The sequence below is a fragment of the Aspergillus pseudodeflectus genome (assembly GCF_044049435.1).
Source record: "Aspergillus pseudodeflectus strain CBS 756.74 chromosome Unknown BJX68scaffold_124, whole genome shotgun sequence".
Classification (NCBI taxonomy): Eukaryota; Fungi; Ascomycota; class Eurotiomycetes; order Eurotiales; family Aspergillaceae; genus Aspergillus; species Aspergillus pseudodeflectus.
Genome location: NW_027263900.1, coordinates 4068 through 22083, shown reverse-complemented (window position 1 = coordinate 22083; position 18016 = coordinate 4068). Strand labels below are relative to the sequence as shown.

General features: G+C 52.7%; 9 protein-coding genes across 9 annotated transcripts in view; 5 read left to right on the top strand and 4 right to left on the bottom strand.

Annotated features, from left to right (window-relative positions):
* Nucleotides 1-270: 270 nt before the first annotated feature.
* On the top strand, nt 271-1128 carry BJX68DRAFT_260020 (pyridoxamine 5'-phosphate oxidase family protein; the record flags this gene model as incomplete). Its single annotated transcript, XM_071043804.1, has 2 exons — nt 271-616; nt 674-1128. 2 exons carry the CDS (start codon nt 271-273, stop codon nt 1126-1128), a joined length of 801 nt encoding a protein of 266 aa, XP_070891957.1.
* Nucleotides 1129-1966: 838 nt separating this feature from the next.
* Nucleotides 1967-3645, top strand: BJX68DRAFT_260019 (uncharacterized protein; the record flags this gene model as incomplete). The annotated part of the gene is made up of 7 exons (XM_071043803.1): nt 1967-1991; nt 2042-2314; nt 2412-2564; nt 2607-2721; nt 2843-2975; nt 3005-3270; nt 3381-3645. The coding sequence occupies 7 exons, from the start codon at nt 1967-1969 to the stop codon at nt 3643-3645; spliced, it is 1230 nt and encodes a 409-aa protein (XP_070891956.1).
* An 85-nt stretch (nt 3646-3730) lies between these two features.
* Nucleotides 3731-4884, bottom strand: BJX68DRAFT_260018 (alpha/beta hydrolase; the record flags this gene model as incomplete). The annotated part of the gene is made up of 2 exons (XM_071043802.1): nt 3731-4615; nt 4732-4884. The coding sequence occupies 2 exons, from the start codon at nt 4882-4884 to the stop codon at nt 3731-3733; spliced, it is 1038 nt and encodes a 345-aa protein (XP_070891955.1).
* A 270-nt stretch (nt 4885-5154) lies between these two features.
* On the top strand, nt 5155-6262 carry BJX68DRAFT_273619 (SMP-30/gluconolactonase/LRE family protein; the record flags this gene model as incomplete). The annotated part of the gene is made up of 3 exons (XM_071047503.1): nt 5155-5722; nt 5793-5925; nt 5998-6262. The coding sequence occupies 3 exons, from the start codon at nt 5155-5157 to the stop codon at nt 6260-6262; spliced, it is 966 nt and encodes a 321-aa protein (XP_070891954.1).
* A 127-nt stretch (nt 6263-6389) lies between these two features.
* BJX68DRAFT_273618 (C2H2 finger domain transcription factor) lies at nt 6390-8901 on the bottom strand (the record flags this gene model as incomplete). Its single annotated transcript, XM_071047502.1, has 4 exons — nt 6390-7643; nt 7697-7828; nt 7885-8775; nt 8830-8901. The coding sequence occupies 4 exons, from the start codon at nt 8899-8901 to the stop codon at nt 6390-6392; spliced, it is 2349 nt and encodes a 782-aa protein (XP_070891953.1).
* Nucleotides 8902-9252: 351 nt separating this feature from the next.
* BJX68DRAFT_274700 (nucleobase cation symporter-1 family protein) lies at nt 9253-11140 on the top strand (the record flags this gene model as incomplete). The annotated part of the gene is made up of 3 exons (XM_071047705.1): nt 9253-10155; nt 10204-10872; nt 11093-11140. The coding sequence occupies 3 exons, from the start codon at nt 9253-9255 to the stop codon at nt 11138-11140; spliced, it is 1620 nt and encodes a 539-aa protein (XP_070891952.1).
* Nucleotides 11141-11810: 670 nt separating this feature from the next.
* BJX68DRAFT_274698 (secretory lipase-domain-containing protein) lies at nt 11811-14051 on the bottom strand. Its single transcript, XM_071047704.1, has 3 exons — nt 12987-14051; nt 12265-12897; nt 11811-12198 (listed from the first exon to the last, which is right to left on the bottom strand). Exons 1-3 carry the CDS (start codon nt 13513-13515, stop codon nt 12014-12016), a joined length of 1347 nt encoding a protein of 448 aa, XP_070891951.1. The 5' UTR covers nt 13516-14051; the 3' UTR covers nt 11811-12013.
* A 256-nt stretch (nt 14052-14307) lies between these two features.
* BJX68DRAFT_260014 (uncharacterized protein) lies at nt 14308-16073 on the top strand (the record flags this gene model as incomplete). Its single annotated transcript, XM_071043801.1, has 8 exons — nt 14308-14423; nt 14601-14727; nt 14772-14789; nt 15000-15045; nt 15129-15285; nt 15322-15362; nt 15394-15738; nt 15808-16073. 8 exons carry the CDS (start codon nt 14308-14310, stop codon nt 16071-16073), a joined length of 1116 nt encoding a protein of 371 aa, XP_070891950.1.
* Nucleotides 16074-17341: 1268 nt separating this feature from the next.
* BJX68DRAFT_273615 (uncharacterized protein) overlaps nt 17342-18016 on the bottom strand; it is a gene marked incomplete at both ends in the record, with an annotated part of 3926 nt that continues 3251 nt past the window's right edge. Inside the window, one exon of the mRNA XM_071047501.1 lies at nt 17342-17995. Within this exon, the coding sequence (XP_070891949.1) occupies nt 17342-17995 (654 nt within the window). The remainder of the gene's footprint in view (nt 17996-18016) is intronic.

Genomic DNA, 18016 nt, shown 5'->3' with positions numbered 1-18016 from the left:
GGTGGAACGATGGATGCTATCGCCCTGCGTCGCTGGTCTTATCGGTGGGGCGGCGGTGCCGACTCCAACTCGGGCTTCCCCGCTTTATGCTATCGATCAGATAGGCTTTGGTCTCCGTGGGGGCTGTATTGTATCGTAATCCAGAGGCCAAGGCGAGCATGTGACTGGTCACTGGTGACGGTCCGTGGGTATACCCCTGTGACATGGAATGGAGATTAAATAGCCCTAATTTCGCTCGATTGGTCGGGTTAGATTACATTCGCAGAAACAATGGAACCCGCAACGCTCCGCATGCATACCCAACGTGGAAGCTATGATATCAAGTCAGCAAAGGCTGTCTTCGACGATTGCTACATGGCTCATGTTGCGTACATCGATAATGGTCTCCCACAATGCCTGCCTATGATTGCTTTGGTCACGGAGGAAGAGGAAGAACATGAGGGAGCCAATGGCTGTACGGACACTGCGTACACAGGAGAATGCTTGAACGGATGCGATAAGGCGAACAAGATGGTCGTATATCTGCACGGACATCCTAGTATGAGACTAGCAGAGTTGACACGCGAGGGCAGCCGAGGGAGTGACCCGCCCAGAGTCTGCATCACAGCGACCAAGAGTAAGTGATGATATGCCTATCGCTCTGTTGAGTGTGCTCCAATGTTGACGTTTCCAGTTGACTGCCTCGTTCTTTCCTCGGCTCCCAACGGCCACACATTCAACTACCGCAGCGCCGTAATACACGGAACATGCATTCCCGTTACCAACAAACCCGTGAAGCGCAACGTAATGCGCGCAGTCACAAATCACATCGTCGCCAATCGATGGGAGGAAGTCAACCCCGTCGCTTCGTTCCAGGTCGGCCTGGTGTCTGTGATTAAAGTATGCATCGACAAACTGTCAGTCAAAACCCGCACAGGTCCGCCGGGAATCCAGCCTCGAAATAGGGAGGTCGATGGACCGGATATTGAAACGCCGCCATGGGTGGGCGTTATCCCGCTCTGGGAGCACTTGGGAATACCGGTTGATAGTGGGTTGAGCCCTGGTGCGGTGATTTCGGAGAATTTAGACAAGTACATTGATGGAAGAAACGCGACGCAACGAGAGTATGCGCAACGGATGGCAAGATGATTTGTATGAGTCCAATGAGGGGCGTTTATGATGCTCAGATCAAAATAATATCTCCATAGACCACAGAAGGCTAAGCAGATCGGTTTGCTTGTCCTAGATAGCTTCCAGCATCTTCGTTGCCTTCTTCTCCTCAGCATCCAGATAGACCAATGCATCATCTTCAGATTCATAGCCGTTTCGGCAGTTCATCTTACGCAGACCCAGTTTCGCCTCGAGCCGAGAGACGATGCCGCGAGTCTCAAAGGAGCGATGGGCTCCTCGCAAACCAACCATTTCCGAGACAGCGTTGGCGAAGATTGAAGTTGTCGGACACTTTAATTGCCCATTAATCTCCAAGCCTCGATGACGTGCAGTCCCCTCGGCGATTATCGTGTTATCGCAGGTTGCCAGATCAGATGGGGAGAGAAGATCCGAAGTTTCTGAGCTCTGGGTGGCTGAAATGTGCTGCACCTGCCATTGTAGTAAACTAGTTAGTTCACTACCCCTACGTTAGCTTGTCACGTGTTTCCCTTGACACAAGGGATGATCTCGCTATCACACCAGGGCCACTGCTCAATCTTCCTCTACAACACTAGCATTATCATCTCTCGCTTTGCGCAATAATCAAATATACCCAGGATTGGTCTTGTTCTTCTCGAAATTGGTGTTTGCGTGATCGTTGGCGACCTACTTTTCCAGGTGCCTGGCAAGATCAGGCATTACTTCCATCTCGTGGAAATGCGCCGATCCCCATCCGCGCGTCCTTGGGGCCACATTCAAAGTATCATACCAAGCCCGAAACAACACTGCCGCTCAATCCTCAAAGCTTCACTTTGTCCGACCATGCTGCCCCGAGGGCATGGACAAGGACGCGTCTCAGACAGGTAAGCACACCCATTGGAGCGCGATTTGGCGCATTACTCATTCGTGTCAGACTGGAATTCTAACGATGAATTCTTCAAATTCACGCGTGGCCGCTTTATTGTTGATGAGGCAGAGAATCTTCAAAAGCGAGAGGTCAGATTCGATATGAATAGCCTCGCAAGAGTCGCAGCAGACTCGGTCGGAGCTGCACGATGCATTGCCATCAAGAAGTACCCTGACGGCATGTTCAACAAAGCATTCCTCATGTCTATGGACGATGGGAAAGAAGTTGTAGCCAAGATTCCTAATCCGAATGCTGGCGTTCCACACTTTACTACTGCTAGTGAAGTCACCACGATGGACTTTGTAAGCTTATCCCTCAACGCCGAGTCTTTTTCACATGTCTGATTTGGGAGGCTAGAAAATTCCTGACACACCAGCGCCTCGTGTATACACATGGAACTCGCAAGCCAAATCACATCTTGTTGGGGCAGAATTTACCATCATGGAGAAAATGCAAGGTGTTCCACTATCGCAAGTTTGGAGCACGTTGAATCTAATACAGAAGCTCCAAGTGCTTCTTGCCATGACACGTCTTTAACAGTAATGGCGGAGCGTTTCATTCTCGCATTAAGGCAGCTTGTATTACAGGGAAGACATGCAGCCACCGGCAGGCAACCACTTTGTCAGGGATGGCAAGGCTGTAAGAGATTCGGATTTTGCCATTGGCCCTGCTACGGGCCAGGATTGGTGTGATGCAGGCCGATCAAATTTACACGTTGAGATGCCTGCAAGCAATCGGGACGCGAGAGGTGAAGGCAATCCAGTCTCTAGAATCTCCGAAACCAATTGCCTTGTTCTGCGGCCCAAGGCTATACCAACCAGACACGGAAAAGAAGCTTACTGCTTTAGCGTGGTATCTACAGATCGTGGATGCCCTTATCCCAAAAGATATAGCTATCACCAGACCCTGCCTCTGGCATAATGATTTGCCTGATGACAACGTCTTTATAGACCCGCATAATCTTGAAAGATTACGGGTATCATTGACTGGCAGTCTTGTCACATCTCACCCCTCTTCAACCATAACCCCGATCCAGCCTTCCTTGATTGCGATGGCCTTGAGCGTGAAACGCCTGATCTGGTACCACGGCCAAAACTCTCCGGGCTTTCACCTGAAGAACGGTCCATTGCTATGCATGAGTATACCGTCAAAAACGTGTTTATTGGATGGCGGAAACTCATGCATGCTAAAAACCCAGACCTATATAAAGCAGTCGAATTCCGAAGGACGGCAGCGTACGGGCTGATACTTCTTGGCCACCGAATGTTTGAATACGGCGAGGCGCACTTCAATCGCTTCTGGTGGATCTGAAAGATACGCGGACGGACTTACCTGCTGTTACCAGCAACACCCCATTCCCATTCAACTTTACGGAAGCAGATATCGAGCGTATCAAAATGGATAGCAATCGTGCAGTGGCCGGAACTGAGCTTGTTACGGAGGTCAAGGAGAAAATGGGTGATATATGGCCGGACAAAGGCTTCATCGAGTACGAGCGATATGATGAGTGCAAAGCTGCTCTCCACGAAGTCAGAGACTTAATATTGGAGCAGTTGGCCGAGACTGACGAGGAAAAGGCAGAGTACGAGCGCTATTGGCCATTTGAATAATTCTCTACTGTACGGAGGAAATGGCATGATTGTGAGGAAGGACCTTCCAATAGGAAATACCAAGCGTTTCCATCTCCACAACACATCACTCAAAAGCCTCCGCAAGCCTCTGGCACAAAAGACTAACCGCATCCCTCCCTTTACTCAAGACCGCATCCATAACCAGAAACGGGTGCGGTACCCCCTCGACAACCACAACCTCCGCCTGCACCCCAGCGCCATCTAACCTCCGCGCATACTCCTCCCCCTCCCACCTCAACACATCAAGCCCCGCAACAACAATCAACGCCCTTGGCAGGTGACCAAACATCTCGTCGCTCGCTAGCAGCGGCGATGCCAGCGGGTCTGCCCAGTCGGCCTTTCGGGGGAGATAGTGGCGCCGGTACCATAGCATTTTCTCCGCAGGGAGCGCAGGCGTACGTTCGTAGGCGGCGTATGTGGCGTTGTTCGTGACGCTCGCCGTGTTGTCTGTTACGGGGACGACTAGAATCTGGTACGTGAATCCCATACCTTTTGCGAGAAAGGCGCCGTGTCCGCGGGCCTTGTGCGTCATCACAGCCGCGAGGTTACCGCCGGCGCTGGAGCCGCCGATGGCCAGTCTCTTCAGGTCCAGGCCACCGAGATCCGGGCGCAGGTGCTTTGCCGCAGCCCCCGAAACCACCCACAGCACTGTCTCCCAGGCATCGTGGACGGCCGCCGGAAACGGATTCTCGGGGGCGAGGCGGTAGTCGGTGGTGATGACGATGCAGGACGCGCGCGCGCACAGGTTTGTGCACAGGCTGTTTTCCGAATCGATGTTGCCGAGGACCCAGCCGCCGCCGTGGTACCAGAGGAAGACGGGCCATCCCTCTGGAGCGGTTGGGGAGCCCGGTGGGATGAATATGCGGACGGGGACGGGTGGGCCGGTGGATTCGAGACGGGGGATCTGGACGTCGATGGTGTTCCCGATGGGGAGGGGGTCGGTTCCGCCCTGGAAATGGTAATAGCACGCGGGAGTTAGCTTGGCGAATCTTATTTAGATCTAGACGGTATGTATATATACACTTTTGAACGGCTGGCTGGCTGGAGGGGGAGGAAGAGGCTTACGGGGATCAGCTTGCCGCCGACTCGCGAAGCAGCGACGGGCTGGTAGTGTACCTGAGGCGCGTGTAGTAAGTACTGGTTGTAGAAGCTGGCATATTCGGGATCGAGCAGGTCTTTGATGGACTCGTGCAGGGGGTAGGGTGGCTGGGCGGCCATGTTTGTTATTTGATTGCTGCTGATATTTACCGACTGCAACGGGGCGTTATTGGATGCTTATTATGGGAGACAAGGGCAGTTATCAGGATATCCCACACATAAGGTGGGATGTGCGGGATACAACGTTATGCCCGCATAAGATGCCCGCGTAAGGCTGGGGTCGGCGGGGAAGCGATGATAAGTACGTCCCCCTCACTCACTCTTCTGTCGACTCACGAGACAAGCAAATTTCCGACATTGCTAATTCTCTATTTTGTATTTTCAACAAAAATGACCGGCCTAGAATCCATCAACGGCGGCAGCGCCTGGTACAAATGCAACCCACCCATGATCCTCGGCGAAGCCCCCATCTACCGAGCCCGCGACTCAACCCTCCACTGGGTCGACTGCCTCGCCAGCCCCCCAGCACTACATATCCTCCGTGTCGACCCCGAGACCGGGGACGCCGTTGGCGCCGCGCGCGTTCTCCAACTCGCAGACAGCGTAACAGTGCACTTCTTCCGGCGAAACAACCCGGGGAGCTACATCTGCGCATACTACCAGGGAATCGCGTTCCTCGACGAGGAGACGGGTCGGCTCGACGTCGTGCACGAGATCATCCCTACGGCGGACCGCGACAAGCGGCGGTTCAACGACGGCGGCGTCGATGCGCGGGGCCGCTTCTGGCTTGCCGAGATTGATCTCAAGGCGATGGGGTATGGGCCGAATGGGCTTCCGGCGAATTATGGGAGGCCGATTGGGCGGTTGTGGAGATTTGACCCTGATGGGAGCTTGCATGAGATGGATGGGGGATTTGTTTGTGGGAATGGGTTGGCGTGGAGTCCGGATAACTCGACAAGTAAGTAACTCGTCTTCTTTTCTGAAGGTTTTGGTTGTTGTATCAGGATAAGCTGACTTGTGGGGAACAGTGTATGTGAATGACTCTGTGGCCATGAAGGTCTTCAGCTACGAATTTGACGTCGAGACGGGCGCAATCACAAATAAGAAGTTGTTTATTGATCGGCGGGATAGTTTTGGCGAGCCGGATGGCATGGTCGTCGAGTGAGTCGTTTCTTCCTCTCATCGGTCCGTATTATGATCTCAGCGATGAGTCGCTAACAACGGCGCCCCCAGCACCGATGGCAATCTCTGGATCGCAGTGTTCGATTCCAACCGCGTCATGGTGTTTTCACCGCAGGGCCGGCACTTGAAGGACATTATCTTCTCAGCTAGGAATATGGCTTGCACAACTTGGGGAGGGAGGAACTCGGATATTCTTTATATTGCTACGGGAAAAGATAGGAAACCCACGGCCAAGGCTGAGGATGAGGGCGGACACATGTTCAAGTACCACGAAGTTGGGACTCGGGGGGTGGCCAAGTATGAGTTTGCCGGTTGAGTTGGTAGCTGAGGGTGAAGTAAGGGGCTTGCAATAGTATATACGGCTGAGGACGAATGTGTCCGCAGATGATGAATTGATCTAGAGTAAAGCGTCGAGACTACCTAGGACAGTCATTGGACCCGAATCATCCCTCATCCTCGGTAGTCGGCCTCGATCCCATCGACAAGAGGATGCTTGTCTGCTCTGACAAGCGACCCAGCGTCTCTTTAGCCTCCTCCAGCAACGCCCATCTGCACCCCTCCAGCGCATCTCTCACAGCAGCAACCAACCCCGTCGTCTTATTCGCACCTTTGAGCTGGTCAAGATCACCACTGGAACCGTCTCCCATAAGGCCATTCAACATTTGCGCCAGATACTCCTCAGCCGTCCACTGGCCCTGTCTCTGTACCTGGTCTCCAGCAGGGACAGGCCTCTCATTTCCATTCCTATTCTCACTAGGATATCTAATGTCGTCCGCCCCCTCCCGGATAGCCCCATAGGCCCACAGAACCAGCGTCGTGTTGTACAGCACCCATGGCCTGAGGATGATACTATCCTCGGCTGCCGCATACCTCGTGCGCGTGAACATGGTTTCCTGGATGAGGAGTAAGCAGTGACTTAACGCCCTCTTTGCATTGCGGTGGTGCGCCCACGCACTGATGCGCTTGTACGCGCGCGCAAACTGTGCGCTGTCTCTTCCCCGGGCTGCGCAGGGGCCTGAAGACGTTGCGAGGTGCGGCGCCCCGGCTAGTATGTGAAAGTCGACTAGCGAGACGTGGATGCTGACATGTGCGATCCGCTGGAGCGGGCGGGCGGCCTCGAGACAGAGCGATGGTGCTCGGGAGAGGAGGCTAAAGGACCAGGTGTCGATTGCGCGGTCAAGGCGGTCTTTCCAGCTGTCTTGCTCTGGTGTGACTGACCCCGACCCGCCTGCCTCGGTCTCTGATGTCGTCTGATGCTCAGACAGATACGACGCCGTCTGGTCCCGCGTAATCATATGGCGCGTCAAGCACAGCAGCCCATGCAGCAGCACGAAACGCGCAAAGGGGCTGTAGGTGTGCGGCACCGGTTGCCTTGCAAGGAGCGCACGGAGGGCCGGGATGAAGGACGGAGCTGGGCCAGGCGGCATTCTTGCTCGTTCTCGATTCCAGATACTTGCCGTGGGTGCTTCCCAGAGGGCATCGGCGCAGGGCAGCGGGAGGTGGATGTCGGTGAGAGACAGGGCGGCCGAGTGGCCGAAGATGGACGAGTGCTGAGCGTCCATGACAAAGGCAAAGTATGCGGCCCGGTGTGAGAGCTCGCGCTCGACCCAGCGGTGCCAGGCCTTTGAGATGGAGGGTGTATCGCTGTCATCAGAGTGGTCTGCGTGTGGCGAGTAACTGCTTCCGCGTCTCATGAGCTAGAATATTTAGTCCTCTCCAGTATGAACAAAAGACCACACCTTGGACCTACTGTAATGACCGAGTAATGGAAAATGTGCGAGATCTCGTGCAGTTTGCGAGTCGAGAACATCTTCTCGTAGGACTGGACGACCAACAACGCCTGCACCACCCACAGAGGGGCCGGCGCTTGGAAATCTGGTGACTGTCGTCATCTGTCAGGTATATTATAGGACTCTGTGGCTGCATTATGCCACTCACAGTAAAGATCAGCCACCGTAGGCTCTCATGGATCTTCTCGGCAATCTGATAATGGTTTCTGTCGGGCGAGAGGGTCGCACCCAGAGTCAAGAGCGCAACGAGGAGTAGAGGTGGCGCAGCCTGCACGGAAAACGTCGGTCGGTGCAGTAGCGAGAAATGCGGATTGTAGTTGTCCCAGTAGCTTTGCATGAACCATTCCAGGTTGGCCGCGTCGAAGAAGGATGAGGACAGAAGATCGGCGGGCAGCGTCACTAGGGCTGCGAGCACCTTCTGTCGCGGTACGAGGTGGGTAACATTTTCGACAGCAACGGAGACGGAGCCCTGAGAAGAAGTCCCGGACAGAGGCGACCATACCGGCAGTTGCTCGGTAGTTGGATTCAGGATGTTGTTGAACCTATCAAGGCTTGCAGACGCATCATCCCAGCAATCAACGCCAACGCCAAACAGCCAGTCCAGATCCTGGGTCAGGCTGGTGGCATCGTTCGACCCGTCGAAGAAGGTGAGATATCCCACACCTGATGTCTCGTTCGGCCTGGACTCGCTAATCATGGACTGCAAGGCATCTATGCTGGTCTGCCCAACCGTGGCAACAAGTGCCTGTGGCGTCTCGAGCTGATCATCTCGCGAAGTAGGGGTGTCAACGGTGTCTCCAGGAGTTTCCGATTGCCCACGCAGCTCCACCCCCGCAGCTGGTACGAGAGGACTAATGCATGTGCCATGCCGGTTGCTGCCGACTGGCCTGCCACTTGTTGTGTACCCACCGGAATTCCGGTAGCTCATGCCACGGTCATGTCGGCGAATGTGCCGCTGGAGAAGGTCCAGGCGCACAAAGTCTTTCTGGCACACATGGCATTGGTGGATCTTGCGTGGTTGATCTGCTCCCATATTATCCTGTTGGTTAGCTCAAGCACCTCTCGAATTAGATCACTGCGATTCATGACTCACGGTTGAGCCGATGTCTACTGAGGTGTTCTCGTCGTTTGAAACGCCGAGAGCAGCCTGCTTCTGGACAGGCATAGGACATCTTGCCCGCGCAGAAAAGGGCACAAGATGCGTAATCTGGTGAGTTGACACCTTGAAGTTTCTTGCGTGGGCAAATTGGCAAGATGCACCGGTAAAAGGACGGGGGAGGGGGTGTCGGCTGAGGAGGATTTGGAGTAACTCACAAGATGCCCGCGCAACGAGTTTAGACCAATCAGTCAAGCCCATTCCTTCCTTTATCAACATGGAGAGTGGGGGCGACCAATTCCTCGGGTATCTGGGGCAATATAATGCTGAGTCCATGATAAGAACATCCCCCATATATTGTAAAGGGTGTCATCAGCTCCTCGACACTCGCAACTCTGAGCCAAACGTCAGCCATCCATGATGGACCGGTTCAAGCGCGCATTCAGTTCCCCTCGTGCCTTCCATCAGGCAATCCGCCTTAAGAGCTCATCTTCTTTTCTTGTAAACGAAGATCTGCTCCCTTCCCCTGCGGACCGCCAGACCTGGAATGCCTGGAGCTTCTTCGCCTACTGGTGGAGTGAATCATGGAATGTCTCTACCTGGAGCATCGGCTCGTCGCTCATCTCTGCCGGCGCCTCCGTGCGCGATGCTCTCCTCGTCGTCTTCTTTGCCAACCTGCTCTCGGCCACCGTCATGGTTCTCAACGGCTTTGCTTCCTCCCGGTACCATATTGGCTACCCGGTTCTGTCTCGCGTCAGCTTTGGCATCTACGGACACTACTTTGTCGTTGTGCTCCGATCAGTCCTGGGGATCATCTGGGGCGGCGTGCAAATGTACTTTGAAGGCCAGTTCATCAGCATCTGCCTCCGCTGCATCTTCCCCAGCTGGTCGAGCCTTCCGAACAACATCCCCGCAAGCCAACACATCACCACGCAGATCATGATCGGCTTCTTCCTCGCCTTTCTCTTTACCATTCCCTTTGTCTTTGTCCATACGTCGCGCATCCAGCACCTGTTCACCGTCAAGTCGGCAGTCCTTCCCCTGGCCGGTTTGGGGATCGTCATCTGGGCGACCAAGGCCAACGGCGGCGTTGGCTCCTCCTCGCTCGATGCCCAGGCCGAGTCGGCCAAGTCTTCCACCAAGGTCTTTGCATGGGCCATTGTCTCGCAGTTCAACGCCGTCATGGGCTCCAACTCAGCTCTTCTCGTCACCATCCCGGACATTGCGCGATACTCCAAGACGCGCAACGCCCAAACTTGGGGCCAGTTGATTGCGCTGCCCCTTGGCCAGACCTTGTGCGCCTCCTTTGGAGTTATCAGCACGGTATTGAGTCACTCTCTTCTCCTTGGAGTGTTGAACTGACAGCTGCAGTCCGCAGTACTCAGCTTATACGGGGAAGCCTTCTGGAACCCTTATGACCTGCTAAACGGCATCCTCGACCGCGGCTACACCTCGTCTGCACGCGCGGGCGTCTTTTTCGCCGCCGCAAGCTTCGCTTTTGCCACGCTCGGCACCTCCATCGCCTGCAACTTTATCCCCTTTGCAGCGGACGTCACCTGTCTGCTCCCCGCCTACCTCAACATCGTCCGCGGCCAGTTCCTCTGCCTGCTCCTCGCCTTTGCCATTGTCCCCTGGCGCATCGTTACCTCCGCCAGCGGCTTCCTCAATTTCCTCAACGGCTACGCCATCTTCCAGGGCCCTGTTGTGGCCATCATGCTCGTGGACTATTTCCTCTTGCGGAGTGGGAACTTGACGCTCGCGGATATGTACACGGCCTCTAGCGAGGGGCTGTACTATTACGTACGTGGTGCGAATATTCGTGCGTTTGTGGCGTTTGTCGTTGGCTTCCTGCTTCCGCTCCCGGGGTTCGTGGAGAGTTTCAATGAGACGGGCTCTTCTTCCCTCAATGAGGCTGCATCGAATATGTACGCCCTCGGCTGGGAGCTTAGCTTCCTCGTTGGCGGCATCGCGTACCTCGTCCTTGGTCTCATCTGGCCCGTCCCCGGGGACGAGCGCGAGATGGGGTTCGAGACGGCTCCGGTGGGTTACGAAGTTTTTGAGCAGCCTGCTAGTCGAGATCGAGACTTCGAGGCGACCAGCGTTGATGGGGCGTCTGGAAGCCAAGACGGTGGGCTTGAGGGAGAGGAAGCCAAGTTGGACAAGTCGCCCAGGGCTTATGAGCAGGGTAGTCTTGTGTAGTGTAATGCTTAGTGTTTACATCTCCATGAATGTGTTTAGCCAAGTATCTGAGTCGTAATAGGATGCAAATCCAGTCATATACACCGAATCTGCCACTCTTATCTCATGAATATTGAGTCGGAGCTGCCCAGATCTTGGCTCGGGGGAATCTTATAGGGCATATTTTGAACAGTTTCCATCAATAAACTTGTGTGGTGCTGTGATTCCAGCAGCCTGGTCTGGCGTGGGTGCACGCACAATAATTCAGAACCATGGCATAACTTCCCTGAGTATAGTCCTCCTACTCGTGATTGATGATTGTATCCATGGAACACATGAATAGCAGAATCTCCTTGTTGCATTTCAACACAGCATGGGAGTGTGGAACTGGGTCGGATGAATCGAGCAGGTATTATTCGACAGAATCTGCAGCCATGCTTGTCTGGCGAGAACCACCATACACGCTTCGAGACCTCCCGGTCGACAGTCTGTCCTGCGTAATACGTAGCTCCTCGCTCGTATTCACTTTCGTGGCTGGGTCTGGGCCGAGTCTGTGGAGTGGGTGGACTGTGCATGCCAGCAGCACAGATATCCCGTCGAGATATCCCGTCGGACTGCCCAATGCTGTGGCCGACGTAGATCAACAGGCAGATCGCTTGCAGGCTGGGGAGGTTGTGGTTGTTCATGCAATCGGCTTAGTTGAGACGGTCTATACTCTGCCAGTGACACAATCCTGCGAGGCTTCGTATGGTCCGTCAGCTATATAGTCTGCACGCGCACCCACCAAACCTATCGAGTTTCCATGGTATATGATCTCTATTCACGACCCTAGACCTACACCTTATCATATTATAGCTAAAAGCCTGCACATTGTGTCGATGAGCCGGTTTGACAGATAGCCCTATTGTCTTGGACATTACCCCCCCAGCCATCCTTAGCGGCCGTGGTCCAATTGATATCCATCCGCATCTCGACAGGCGAACAGACTCCTCAAATCCCCCATCTACCGCCCTTTCGGCCCGACAGGCAACTGCAGGAACCCCAGCAGCAACTGCACAATATCCCGGCCCAGTGTTCGAATTGATTTTGGGTCAGCAAGGCCTGATAGTCGTGTTGACGTTGAATACCCTTTTCTCACGGGGACGCCATTGAGGCGGTCGACTAGCCAAAGGAGCGCGTCTGGGGCACCTGGAATAATGGTCAGCATGAACGTTAACTAGCCAAGGGAACGCGGCCCGGGTCCTTGGCACCTACCTGTAATGGCCAGAGTGGTGTGGTCCGAAAGGATGTCACGCAGGTACTTGACATCCGCGCCATTTGAGCAATAGTTATTATAAAGGTGGTCGGTGTCTCTAACAGGACTGATTTCGTCGTTTGTGGATTTGTAGATGAGCAAAGGGATACTAGGGGTGTGTTGGCCCATGGAATTCTCATTCAAAAGTTTCGTGGCCTCGGGGCTGGTGAAGATGCTCTCGTCTTTGAAATAGGAGTAAATGTCATCGTTCTGATACTCGAGCAGATTGCCAACGAGGCAAAGCTCCTGTGTTTTGTTGAATTCCGCCCATTTCGCGGGGATAATATTTTCGCGGATAAGTTGTGTTGCCGACGGGTATTCATTTGCAAGACCTTGGAGGCCGGCAATGAGAAGTCCAACAGAGGTGCCCTTGTTAATAGCTTCAATCACAGGCAGGATCTCCGGTACTGTTCCTCCAAGGGCTGCACCAGCAATCTTCAACTCGGGGGCATATGAGCGCTGCAGTTCTGCAGCCCATCCACTAGCCAGGCTGCCGCCAGAGTATCCCCACATTGCAACAGCAGCCCGTGACGAAATACCAGTAATAGTTGTCGAGGCCAGGGCAGCACGGATATTGTCCAAGACGGCTTGACCTGAGAATATGTTTCAGCATGTGGTATAATACCAGTAACGACGGGTAGAGGCCAAGCAAGGCGACACGGATATTCTCTAAAGAAAGGACCTGAGATTATATTTGCTCCATATGCTGACTTTGGGCCAAGGTAATCCGGGACTGTAACAATCCAGCCCTTGTTCAGGGCTGAGCTCATGAACAAATACTCAATCTGAGGTATGGCAAGCGCAAGGGCCTCGCCAGCATCGGAGAATTGCTGGAGTGCAAAGGAAGGAGAGCAGCTCGGGTCTGCTGCATCTTGGAAAACCTGGTAGGAAAGCAGTTTGGTGTAGTCTGCATTATGCGGGATAAGGATAGTCGTCACGGTCGTGATAGGCTCGCCAAATGTGTTGGTTGTTCGATAGAGAATCTGATGAGTAGCCCTGAGGTTGACTTTGGCCAGCCCGAAAGCAGCGATGGGGAAGGGAGGAGTCCGGTGGCGAAGAATTGTGCCAGGGGCCGTGGTCTCCCAGCTCGGTGGAGGCTGGTAAAATGGGTCTTCACTTGGCGTAAGAGGACCATCTCTTTCACTCACAGCTGGCAAGGCAGCTGCCAGAAATGGTAATAGGAAAACCAGAAGCTGCAGGAGAAGAGCCATGAGAAGTATATCCACGAGACCTGGGTGTCCGAGCAAAAAGCTTGGGGGTTCTGCTCCAATTTGTAGCCCGCACGCTCTTCCCCACAGTACCGGACGATGCCCCCTGGTGCATAATCAGGCGGGGGAATAACATGAGTAGGGGCAGACTGACCCCCGCAAAAGACGGTGTGTGCTTAAAGGGGCAATCCATTTTCGGCGACCATCATTGAGTTGAAAGATCAACACATGTTCCTCGGAAGATGTCGTTAATCGGGACCAAGAATGACCAGCTCGGCTTGCTGCACTGCGAAGCTTACACATTCCGAGGAAGTTGTACATTAGTTATGCTCCGCGGAAGATGTAATTTAATTACCTCAAGATTGGCTGGGCGTCATGGTAGCGCACCAGCCGAAATCGAAACCAGGGTACTGGAGGACCCAAAGAGAACAGCAGGGCACTTATTATGTACTCCATGCATCTAGGGCTTAGATGACTGATTAATTTATCTAGTTTTCCATGCTCCTTTCTTCCTCTTGAATTCTTTCATTGTCCTTATGTTGTGTCGCCTGTAGTTAGAGTTGGTAGATCCAGCCTGCAGTGAGTTGATTAAAGCTTTCTAATAATAGATCAGCGTGACGTGACATGGAAGGTCAAGGCAGGGGAGTCCCGAGCATCCAGAAAACGTCAACTTGCGGTGAACCAATATCTTGTGCCAATGTTTTGTTCCCTCATTAATTTTGAAACAATGATGACTTTTCCTCAGAGTCTCACCATTGATAGAAGCATATCACCCATTCCCTGTTTCCGCAATCCATGGGTCTCCATGTCTGTTTCATCCCGCTATCACTTATCCGCCAGCCCACCAGCCCACCAGCCCACCAGCACTGCACGAGGAATTTTTCCAAAATACATCACGACGATGGATCTAAGTCAAGTCTTGATGGCTCCAGTCGCAATTAGTGAATGTCAGCTAGATTCAACGAGACCGATCGTTTAAACGAACGATTCGTCAAGTTTCGACCAACAGAGATCAGTACAAGAAGACTATTGCCCTCATATTTCTAAGCTTGCAGAGGCGGGCTTTAACAAAGTGTTTCTTCTACAAGCAAGGGATGCCGTGAGGTGATTGCACGAATTCCCACTCCCATTGCCGGGCTTCCCCATTACACAGCGGCCAGTGAGGTGGCGACGATGGACTTTTTGCGAGTTGTTCTCAAACTACCGATGCCAAAGGTTTTGACATACTCAGCAACATCAGATAATTTGTGAGAGCAGAGTATATTTTGATGGAGCAGGTGAAGGGAGAGAGTCTCTCCTCACGATAGTCCTCGCTCACAACTGACGAGGTGAAAGACGTCATGACACAAATCGCTGATCTGGAGAGGAAAATTTTTAACTTCCATTTTCCAGCGTACGGAAGTTTATATTACAAAAAGGACCTTGACGGGGAAGCCTAGATACCAACCATGGGAGATTTTGTTTTCGGCCCTGTGTCTGCCCGGCAGTTTCGGCATGGCGAACGAGAGAAAATGGAGAGTGGCCGTGGGCCCTGTAGGTTTTCCCCTTTCTCCTTCCCACTTTTCTCTTGGCTGTCAGAAAAGAACCGACATGAACTGGGCTAATCATTGCCATAGGGCTTTCACCCGTGGATTGTGTTACCTCCCCGGCTCGCCGAGAGATGGCTGTCATTCAGCATCACGCCAAAGCTCAGCCTCGCCAGACATTCCTTCTACCAACCAACTACGATATTCACCCCTCCGAGCACAGCTCGTTACTTTCACAGTTCATACAGTTGGCGCCTTATTTAATCTAACCAGGTTCTTCCAGCACTCTGGCTCCGACACTAAGACACCCCGATTTGAGTCTGGGTAACATTGTATTGGCACCTGGATCCACCAGAATTTGTTAGTATCATTGATTGGCAGGACGCCGTGATATACCCGCGCTTCATGCAAGCAGGTTATCCCGCGTTTTGTGAGCACGACTCCTCGCGGCCTCAAAGTCTGCAGATTCCATCTCTCCCTGATCATTTCGACGAGATGAGTGTTGATGAACAGAGACAATCCAGAGCTGTTTTTCGCCTAGAAGAGGCTAATCTCTACTACACAGCCGCGACAGGTGTAAACAATAAGCAACACCTGGATGTTTTGAAACTTCGGTATCTTGGAATGCTACAGTACCTCCTTCGCCAGACAGGGTACCCATGGGACGCAGATGTAATCAACTTACGTGCTGCATTAGTAGGCATCACGACTCCGTCAGTTTGGAGCAAAATATCCTTGGCAGTTTGTCCAGTCGTGTTCAGCGATGAAGAGCGAGAGGCTGCAATTGCGGAATCGCAGGAGTGGAACGAGTCTGAACAGCTATTATCCCGAGTTAGAGAGCACCTCAATATCGACCTGGAAGGCGGGACCGACCCGGACAACTTTGAGAGGGCAGTGGAGGGCAATCGCCAGTTTCGAATGGAAATGGTCAGGCAAGCAGAGGCGGACCAACAGGAGATCTGTTGGCGTAATTGGCCGTATAAGGATAAAGAGGACAGTAGCATGCCTCCTCAAGAGGTAAATAGTGCGCTGTAACATCAACTTCAATGCGCTCCAGTGGTCGTCTGAATATGCGAAGTGGTCCCCAAAGTGTGCCCAATGGTGGAGGATTGTCTTGCCTTTGTTTCCATATGCCTACCCGATCCGAGTAGCTTTGTCTGTAGATGCGACGGCGTTAGTACAGCAATTATCAGAGAGCCTGAGAATGAGGCCAATGCTCGCTGGATCTGGGTTAATTTTAAGGCTTTGCCTTCCATCAACACATACTACTATAGTGTCTCTTGGAAGGCTTGTTGCAGTTCAGAGGAAGATTCATGATTCTTTCTATTTTTTACGGAATTAGTTCCCTACACGAAGCTCTATACTAGACTGAGCCTCTATACTAGCATCGACTTATACTCAACAGAAGATGGGTTGGGGTAGATTCAAGATTATTCTGCTCAACCCTTCCATCCAACCTGGTGCGAGAAGATCATTGAGGGCTCGCCCCTTTTTAATATATAATCTAGACAGCACTAGGAGCGGGCAGAGTTGTGGCTAGGGATCACTCGCTATGAGCCATAATTGCGAGTTGGAAACTGATGATATGATAGCCTGCCGCCTTCTGTCATAAGGACCCGGTGGTACAGTCCGTCTCGAAATCGCACTGACCTTTAAACAAGAGAGGATTGTCTTCCGGACCCACTGCCAAGGACTTAGTGAGTATGGTATAGTGGCCCACCCGATTCTAAATGAGGGGCGGCTGTAAGTTTCTTTCGCGTGCAATACATAACAGTACAACTTCAAAGGGACCTGTTCAATTTATCCAGTTAACTATCAGCCTTATTAAGCTACCTGAACTCAAATTCAATTGATTTGAGTTGCTGTGACCTAGTCCGTGATTCGCGGAAGGGAATAGCGTGACTTATATACAGATAAATTAATGTAATTAGGTTTAAAATAAGCTCAGCTGTACCTAACGGTGGAGACCATGAAACAAGATGGTGCCGGAGGTCTGAGAGGAAGCACTTCTGACTCGTGGGCCTGCGAATGCGGACCATCCAGGACAAAGCCAGACGGTACTAACAATAAGCAAAACTTTCATGATAGAATGCTTGACGACATATTTGGATGAGGGCTGTTGAGAATATGTCGTTCAGCTTATCCTTCAGCCAAAATTATACGACATCAAAGTCCAAAGGACCGAAAGAGCTACACCCTACAGAAGACAAAGCCTGTTAGAAAGACTGTAGGAGTATGTCACTGTAACTAATTCGGGAGACATTTGTAGGACTAGTTCGGGCGAGTCCATGCTGAGAAGCGAGTCAAGAAGGGTGCTGTGTCCTTTTCCGGACTGCAACCACATGCTCCAGAAGCTCCACTGCTTGCTTGATCTGTCTATTGGCTTTGTATGCACGCGCGAGCGCATGCTGAGAAGCGAGTTGAGAAGGGTGCTCTTCAGCCAGTATTCTTTCCTTAACTGCAACCACACGCTCTAGAAGCTCCACGGCTTGTTTGATCTGTCTGTCGGCTTTGTATGCACGCGCGAGCGCATGCTGAGAAGCGAGTCGAGAAGGGTGCTCTTCAGCTAGTGTCCTTTCCTTAACTGCAACAACTCGCTCCAGAAGCTCCACTGCTTGCTTGATCTGTCTGTTAGCTTGGTATGCACCAGCGAGGGCATGCTGAGAAGCGAGTCGAGAAGGGTGCTTTTCAGCTAGTGCCCTTTCCTTAACTACAACGACTCGCTCTAGAAGCTCCACTGCTTGCTTGATCTGTCCATTAGCTTGATACGCACCAGCGAGCGCATGCTGAGAAGCGAGTCGAGAAGGGTGCTCTTGAGCCAGTGTCCTTTCCCGGACTGCAACCACATGCTCCAAAAGCTCCATTGCTTGCTTGATCTGTCCATTGGCTTGATAGACACCAGCGAGTGCATGCTGAGAGGCGAGTCGATCAGGGTGCTCTTCAGCCAGTGTCTTGTACTGGAGTGCAACCACATGCTC